Source organism: Galeopterus variegatus, unplaced genomic scaffold (genome assembly GCF_000696425.1).
Source record: "Galeopterus variegatus unplaced genomic scaffold, G_variegatus-3.0.2 Scaffold983, whole genome shotgun sequence".
NCBI classification, from domain to species: domain Eukaryota; kingdom Metazoa; phylum Chordata; class Mammalia; order Dermoptera; family Cynocephalidae; genus Galeopterus; species Galeopterus variegatus.
This window is the reverse complement of record NW_007727094.1, coordinates 224,763-234,127: the sequence shown is the minus strand read 5'-3', so window position 1 is coordinate 234,127 and position 9,365 is coordinate 224,763. Positions and strand designations below refer to the sequence as shown.

Genomic DNA, 9,365 nt, shown 5'->3' with positions numbered 1-9,365 from the left:
TTTTTTTTTTTTTTTTTTTTTTTGTGACCGGTAAGAGGATTGCAACCCTTGGCTTGGTGTCGCCCGCACTGTGCTCAAAACTCAGCCAGTGAGCGCACCGGCCATCCCTATATAGGACCCAAACCCGTGGTGAGTGAGCCATGGGGTCGGCCCTTCAGTATCTCTTGATGTCTTAAGAACTCTTTACAAACTCCAGTCAATATTATCTAGAGTGGAACTCAGAATTGGACACAAAGTATCCATGGGGCATCTGACCAGTGAACAAGCAGTTAGAAATTACTCAGTTGATCTGGAATCCTACACATATGAATTTAGTCAAAGAATGCATTCACCTTATTTTAGTAGCCTAGACATAACATTTTTGTTTTGTGAGTTTCTCTTCTAATAAAACACTTAGGTCATTTTCATCTGACGTTCTATTAGAGGGCATTTATTAAATATTTAATTCACATTTTCCTATGAAAGCTTTTTTAGTGGTTAAGGATTTTTGATCCTTTTCCTTTCTAATTATAGTGGACCTTCAAAATTTGGTATTTCCAGATCTTCACAACTGCATTTTAGTATCTCTATTATTTGAGGCAACCAGCCGTCATTCCCTTCCTCACTGCTATGGCGTCTCTTCTAAAACTTGTGAGGGCAATTCAATCACCAGTGCAACAGTGCTGGGATGTGGGACCTAATGGGTGATGTTTAGGTCATGAGCACTCTTCCCTCATGAATGGATTAATGCCACTATGAAAAGGGCTTGCAGGAGAGGGTTCCCTCTCTTCTGCTCTTCTGCCATGTGAGGATACCATCTTGGAACCAGGGGCTGAACCTGCCTGTGCCTTGATCTTGGACTTCCCAGCCTTCAGTATTGTGAGAGAATTAATTTCTCTTCTTTATAAATTACCCAGTCTGTGGTATTCTGTTATAGCCGTACAAACAGATTAAGACAACCACCAATCTTGCCTCTAGTTGGGGCAGCCAAGAAGTTGATTGAGTCGGGAGATGGGCAAGTGACCCAATCAAGGCCCCTCCCTTTTAAAAATTTTATTCAAATAAAGATTGCATCCTCCAGGGATGAAACTATGAGACATGAGATGCAGGAACTCTCAGCAATAGTTTCACTTTTGTAAAAAATAAGCTAGCCTGGGAAAATAAAACCAATACATAATGAAAAGCAAAGACCACTCTGGCCATTTTCAAGATCCTGTTTCCAATTGTTTCTGAAGTTTAGCTGTACCTTAGCTTCTCCATGGTTCATGAGCTAATAAATTCATTAAAAGGAAAAAACAAAAAACAAAAAGACACTTTTCCAAAATAATCCTAACTCACATATAGATTTTGCTATCTAAGGTTTTTACTTATTCCTCCCTTTCCAATTTACATCCTTATCTTTCTATTATTGCTGTTACAAATTATCATAAACTTGATGGCTTAACTAAACAAATTTATTACCTTATAGTTCTGTAGAGCAGAAGTCTGACACAAGTGTCACTGGCTCAAATCAGCGTGTTTTCAGCTGTGTGCTTTTCTGGAGACTTTAGGGAAGAATCTGTTTCCTTGTCTTTTCTATTTATGGAAGCCATCTGCATTTGTTGGTCCATCTTCAAAGGCAGTAACATTGTGTCTCTGACCATTCTTCTGTAGTCACATCTCTCTCTAACCCTGACCTCAACTAAAAAAGATTCTTTTAAGGACTCTTATGATTAAGTAGGACCTACTGGATAAACCAGGAGAATCTCCTCATTTTAAAATCCTGAATTTTAAGCACCTGTGCAGTCTCTTTTGCCATGGAATGTAACATATTCATAGGCTCCAGAAATTTAGGCATAGAAATTTTTTGTGGGTGGGGGTGTCATTATTCTGTCTATCACTAATTTTTTTTTAAAGCATTTCATTTCTCACATTATTCAACACAGTAATAAAAATAGGTTAAATGGGAGAAGCCAAAGACACCCTCCACATTAATAGCAACCTATTAATCAACATTATTTGAGAACTGTTATATTGTCTTAAATGACTCTTTCAAAATTGTTTTTCTGAAAAAAAATATTTCTGCTAGTTTTATCTCTTTCGGAAGATGAGTTTGGAGATTCTTACTGGATTTCCCCAGCATACAATCAGAATGCAATCTTTGAGATGTAGAATTATCCATATACTTGAAACCCAAGGCTGCTATCATTCCCGAGTATAGAGAGTAAACACAGCATCTCTCTTTGTTTTACTAATTGCTTTGTTTCCCTAAGCTGCTAGCACAACATCTGCCAGGCCAGAATGCACTCCTTTCACATGCCATAGAACCACGGCTGGATAAACAACCTACGCATCATGGTGTAAGGGCAAGAGCTTTCCAGGCAGGCAGCAGGCAGTTTTCAAGAGGCAAAAACCTCACATAGGAATGAAGCTGAACCACCCTCCAAAATCTTTAGAGTGCTTATGGAGTTGTTAATTCTGTAATGATCTCGTACCGTCTGCAATTTTGATTTTGTTTTTCAATAGAACTGTTAAAATTACAATTCTAAGATAGGCAGAATGTGGGCAGATGCTCACATTCTCACACACAGTTCTGCCAAGATATTTTTACATCTTTCTGCACATAAAACAAAATGAAGACATGTGTTATAGATGCATGCTACCATCAACCATCAACACCCCAGAAGAATGGAGTTGATGGTATGCTCATTTCCTGGATGAAGTATGAAAATAATTCTACATAGAAAAAATAAACAGCACTTCCAAAATAAAAGATTTGCTTTTGAGGTACCTTATAAAACATTCTTAATTACCAAAACCCATTGAAACAGCAATTTGGGTCATCATATCCAAATGTCATCCCTGCTATTTCTAATTCAATATAAACTTCATGACACATCTACGGGTTAAGCATCAAAATACAAAATACTGCAACAGCTTATGCTCTGTTGATGTTCATTCATCTACTGTGCATCAGAAAGGCTCATTTCAAATATGGCACGAAAGAAAGAAAAGTAAGCAAAAAACCAACTCAGAAAAGACTTGAAACAAACTGGCTCAAGAAAAACACTCTAGAGGAAAAACTGCAAAATCACAGCCTTACTTTGGGAGACTTAGGCAGATCCCCTGTCCTTTCTTCTGCTAAGGTTAGCAGGGTAAACTTTGGTTCCTCCACCGAAGGGTGCTTGGGCGGGCGAGGCGGGGGATGCAAGAGAGAGCTTTCATATCTCCTCATCATATAATATTGCTCTTCCGTGATCTCCTCTACCAGAGTCCTGACTAGAAATGATCCTGTATCCCCAGACAAATGACTAACTAACTGAACCGTCATATTCAAGCGGCCAACAGGAATTTCCCAGCACTCCCTGGGGTTGGCAAAGTCACTTATGAGCAGATAAGAGTCTGTGATATCTTCCTCCAACTGCAGTCCTGGTGTCGCAGCCAAAATGTCCTCTTCAATGGAAAGATCTCTCACAGACACCTTCACATTGAAGGGCAAGCGGAACTGTTGACAGAGCTCAGAAATCTGGTACAGCTTCTTATCGTGAATCACTTCTACGAAGCCTCCTTCCATGTACAGAGGGAGCAGTGCGGCCTCATAGGACTTTCTGAGGATTTTCTCACAGGCCAGAACGTTCACCACGTTTTTTGTCCCCTCACAAAGGACTTCAGTGGTCTCTGAGTGATGCACGAGAAACTGGTCCCCAACAGACACAGATGACAGCTCATCATGAGGGGGATGAAAGGCTTTGGTGGCCACCACGTGCAGAGGATCCTTTTCACTCTTTGCTATCTCTAAGTCGTAGGCGGTTGGGAACTCCCGAGGTCGCCGCTTGAATTTGCCTTTATAGCTAGTGGGGATCAAAAAATGTCTTTTAGGAAAATTGCTTCTAATTTCTGAGGCTAAGATCCTTGACGCCTGGTACTTTTTGTGGATTACAATGGTCTTTCCAGGCTGCAAAATGCTTTTGGGCAGCCGGTTTCCTTGAGGTGCTTCGATGACTTCTGCCACTATGGGGAACTCTTTATTGGTCATTTCCAAAAGGTCTTCTGCAGATAACAGCTGAAGAAACCAGTTAGCATCGTAAGAGTCAGTAATGTCTTTGACTTCAACATCTAAACTGGGGAGGATGCGGACTATATCTTTTCGGACTGGAAAGAAAAAAAAAGACTATGACATTTTCTGCATCAGAATGTTGCTGTGAAATATACTCCTATTGATATATAGATAATTTTAATATTTAATTTTGGAAAAAAATATTCATGATCGTAATACAACATTTCTTACAAGTGACTTTCCTTTTTTCAAATTTTAAGATAAAAGAAATCTTATATAAAACCAACACCCATAAACCCATGCTCAGTTTAAGAAATAAACTTACCAGTACCTTGAAACACTACAAACCTCATGAAAATTACATTCTTCTCACTGTTGCCTAAGGGTAACCACTGTCCCAATTCTAATGTTAATCATTCCAGTTTTTATATTTATAGTTTTATGACATATAACATACGTGTATATGGATATGTGTATGAACATATATGTAAATGCATGTGTGTGAAGGTTTATAACGTCATTACAGTCATCCTTCAGTATCCTGAGAGGGACTGGTCCAGGACCTCCCAAGCATACCAAATTCCAGGGATGCTCAAGTTCCTGACATAAAACGGTGTAGTATTTGCATATAACTGATGCATATCTTTTCATGTACTTTAAATCATCTCTAGATTACATATAATACCACATACAATGTAAATGTTACATAAATAGTTGTTATACTACAGGTTTTTTATTTTTATTTTTTTGGTTATATTTTGATCTGCCATTGGTTGAATCCACCAACGGGGAGCAAGTGGGCACACAGGGCCCACTGTATATAATTTTAAGTCATGTTCTTGAGATTCAGACTTTATATGTAAAATTATTGTAGAAGTTTTGGAACTTAAAAAAAGACCTTTCATTCATGAGGCTGAAGACATGTACTCTTTACACAAAATGCTAACTTGTGGAGTGAAACAACATTGCAAAAACACGATGCATAAGGAACTTAAAACTAAGACACAGAAATGGATACCAAGATGCAATCTTTTTCCAATGTCAAAGGTATTTCTTTCTCAACTAGTGCTGTATTATACCTAGATAGAAAAAGTGGTGCAGGTGGGGCCACAGGCAGAGGAGCTATTCAGGAGCCCTGGGTACCCAGGAGGGTGCTTACCAGTGTATTCTTTGCCTAATGTGTCACTGGGGACTAATGAATTTCTGTATTCCCCAAGCACCCACTGTCCCAGAAGTTTTTTTTTTTTTTTTTTTTGAGAATACAGAGACACTTAAATATTGTCTTAATTATTTATCTGTTCTCTATGTACTATCCCACATAGTATCATTATATATAGTTTTGAACTAAAAATAATGTGTTAATATCAACAGGATCTTATAATAGTTTACATTTTCTTGAAAGTTTCCTAACACAAGTTTTATAGCATTTTCATGATCTGGCATTGTTTCCCAATATCTCTAGCCATGCTTCTGTCAATATTCTTTCTTCCGTGCACTCTTTTAAAAAAGCACAATTTGGAAAACTTAGAAGACAGAATTTTCTCTTATTAAACATTACCTATGTCATTACTTTTTATATTGTTAACTTTTTAGGCAGCATCTGAAAACCTTAAGTCTATAATTTGTTTCATATTACTTATACATTTTGAGTAATAGAATTTGTGAAGATATAGAATGAAAATGTATTATTTCATTTTCTTGAAAAGAAAAAATAAAAAGTCAATGGCTGCCTATGTGCTGAAGGTCTATAAACATTGTAAACATTCTTTAATTTTTAGAAAAAAAGATCAGGGCTGAAAGACACTTCTTACCTTAATCAATTCATTTAATTTAGCATACCTTAAATTTTTCAGATTGTTGCCACAGACAACCCTAAACCCCAGGGTAATTTTAGAAACTAAAATATTGGCTTTTTGAAACATAATGTACAAGGTTTAGGAATTCTAGAGCTAGCTCTAGGTGGGCATCATAGGCTCATGCCATTCTAAAAGTCTAGGGAATAGCAAGAGATTGATAGAATAGATACCATCAAGGACTTCCTGGGAGCTCTTAATTGAACCGCCAGGACATCAGGGCCCTACTGCAAGCTAAATCCCAATTTATATTTTTGTACACTGTGTGATATGGGACAGGAAAAGCTTACAACCTTTGGAGGACTTTATTGCTGCCAGAGAAAGCCTCCAGACCAGGCTGTCTAACTTCTGTTAAATTTTTTGTATCCAATTACTGACCAATCTTCAATATTTCTATATTTAAACCCACTGAAATAATGTTAGCCTATCTCATTTTAGTTGATACATCAGCAGCATTTGACAAAGTAGGTTTGACTCCCTCATCTTTGATATATTTTCCTAACTTACTTCCCTTGTATCTTACTTGTGATTCTTTTCAGTTTCTTTGCTGGTTTCTTCTCTTTACACACCACCCACCCTTCGCACACACACACCATTTAGTGTATCATGTTTCTCTTCCTTTCTCTAACTACACTTACGCCTACGGTGATCTTATACAGCTCATGTCTTTAAATATCATCAATGTGTTAATGACTCCCCAAAGTACAGCTCCAGCCAATATCATTCTCCTGAACTCCATATGTCTACTTAAAATATCCCGTTGGACATATTTGTCTCAAAATTAACATGCCTAACTTGAAATTTGATCTTTCCCTCAAAACCTAGGCTATCAGCTGCTTTCCCCATCTCTGTTTTTGGGAATTCCTTTTTCCTGGTTCAGCCCATATTCTCAGAGACATCTTTAGCCTCCCTCTTTTTCTGACACCTGAAATCCCTTACATCAGGACTACCCTTTTCTAAACCACATTATCTCTTGTCTGGTTTATTGCAGTGGCTTCCTTACCAAGTCTCTTTACAGTCAAATCTCAATACAGCAGCCAGAGATTCTTTTCAAATGCTAAAGCATTTATGCCAGTCTTCTGCTCATAAGCTCATAATGTCTGTCCTTTTCCCTCAGAATAACAACCAGGGTGCTTACCTGGTCCCTTGGATCTCATCTGCTGCTACATTGCCTCATTGTAACTCACTGCTGTCTCTCTGACCTCCTCATTGTCGATCAGGTCTTTGCACGGCCTGTTTCTTCTGCCTCCTGCATCCTTCAGCCAGATATGTTAATGGTTAACTCCTCTTCTTCTTTAAGTCTGCTTACACGTCATCTTATCCATAAGACCTACTCTAAGTGCTCTATTGAAAACTGCCAAGATTCCTTCCGTTTACCCTTCTTTGTTTCTCTATTTTCCATTTCACCCTTCACCTTCAATAATCCACATAACTTGCTCATTTATTATGACCATTGTCTATTGTTTGTTTCCCAAAATTAGAACATATGCTCCCCAGAGACAGAGGTCTTTGATTGTTTTGTCCATCAATATATCCCAGCATCTAGGATGGAACCTGACATAGAGTAGATACTCAATAAATGAATTGAATGAATGAAAAACAGTTGCCAAAACAATGTCTTTGAGTGATCATTAAAGGAAGTGATCTGGTTAATAAGTGTAGTTCCATGTAAAATTTTGTTGGGGAAAAAAAGTTTCCACTGCTAAAATTCCTGCAATACATCATAGCAGATATTGAATATTTCATTTAAAGCATGTCTCTTAAGGTTGAAGCTTATCTGACTTAATGTACTAATCAATGCAATAAATACTTATATTGTTTAATTTCTACAAAATAACAGAGATATTGGGGTATTAAAATATGGGTAAAGTGAAGTTTTTTTAATCCAAGATTTTATTCTTCAGTAAAAAAGATTAGGCAAAATCACAATGTTTATGCCTAAAGAGAAGATTCAACACAGGGAAATAGCACATGTAATGAAAATCAACAACTCTTTTTAGATTGATCAGAGAGTTGAAATCACAGGGTAAACCACCACCCAAAAACTAGAGAGGTAGGTGAGTGCAGAGAATCAGAGCTCACTGGGAGCACTGCTGGAGCCAGCACATGGTAAAAACACTTAAAACATAATTCATTAATTGCTGGAGGCTAAGTGTGGACTAGTTTGAGAGATAAAACTCTTGGGGGCCATGCTTAGGAGGACCTCCTACATTTTCCTGAGTTTTACTTCCAGAAGCCTCACCAGTTATCAGAGTGAGGAGTAGAGAAAAATATCCTTGTGCTTCCTGCAGGGTGAGAAGAAAAGAAACTATTCTGAAACACACCTAGAGGGTTCTATTCTCCTTTTTCAAAAGGGCTGCCCTCAAGGGAAACTATTTTACCACAGCCTAACCAATTTGGATTTTCCCAGAGCCTGACCTACATGGGCGAAGGAAAATACCCAATTCTAACCACCTCTAGTCCTCTACCTAGGGAGAAGGAAATACCCAATTCCAACCTCCTCTATACTTCTACCTAGGGGAAGGGAAATATCCAATTCTAGCCCCTATCCCCCCTATACCTCCCACCCCTCTGCTAGCCTTCCTGTCTCTACTAAGGGGGAGAACAAAGCTGAGAAGCATTTGTGAAGGTCACAGCCCAGAGATACAGGCTCACAGAAAGACTAAGACCTAATTTTAAGATTATAGAATGCTTCCCCTCTCACAGCAACAGTGCTCCTGTGTAATAAAAGGATTACAAAGAAAAGAATGGCATTTAAGACCCTACCTAAGAAGGGGTGTGTAGAGAAAGAAAATAGGGGAGAGAAAAACAAGGACATCACATGACATTTCAGCCTCTGACACCTACAGCTACAGCAACCAGTAAACACAGCCCAACTCCCAGCCCAATAAACATAAAACCTCACACTAAAGGACTGTTTACCTCAGTTTCTTTTACCTGAAATATCATGCCTGGCTTTCAACAACAACAACAAAAATAATAAATAAAGTACATTAAAAGGCAAAAAGCACAGTCTGAAGACACAAAGCAAGCATCGAAACCAGATTCAGATATGCCAGAGATTTTGAAATTTATCAGACCAGGAATTTAAAATGATTAATATGCTAAAGGCTATAATGAAAAAAAAGGAGAAAATATGCAAGAAGAAAAATGGGTAATGTAAGCAGAGAGTCAGAAACCCCAGTAAAAAAAAAAAAAATCAAAAGGTGAGAAATTGATTAAAGAATTAAATATACACCCTGAAACAATAAAACTTCTTAAAGAAAACATAGGAAAAACACTTCAGGAAGTAGGACTGGACACAGACTTCATGAAGATGACCCCAAAAGCATGGGCAATGAAAGGAAAAATAAGCAAATGGTATTATATCAAACTAAAAAGCTTCTGCACAGCAAAAGAAACAATTAACAGAGTTAAAAGACAACCAACAGAGGGAGAAAATATTTGCAAAATATACATCTGACAAAGGATTAATATCCAGAATATACAAGGAACTG

The 9,365-nt window shown here is 37.8% G+C and overlaps 1 protein-coding gene across 1 annotated transcript in view; it reads right to left on the bottom strand.

The window, feature by feature from the left end:
• Positions 1-9,365, bottom strand: part of THEMIS (thymocyte selection associated) — a 170,319-nt gene that overhangs the window by 93,092 nt on the left and 67,862 nt on the right. Inside the window, 1 exon segment of the mRNA XM_008574008.1 lies at positions 3,062-4,110. Coding sequence (XP_008572230.1) covers positions 3,062-4,110 — 1,049 coding nt within the window.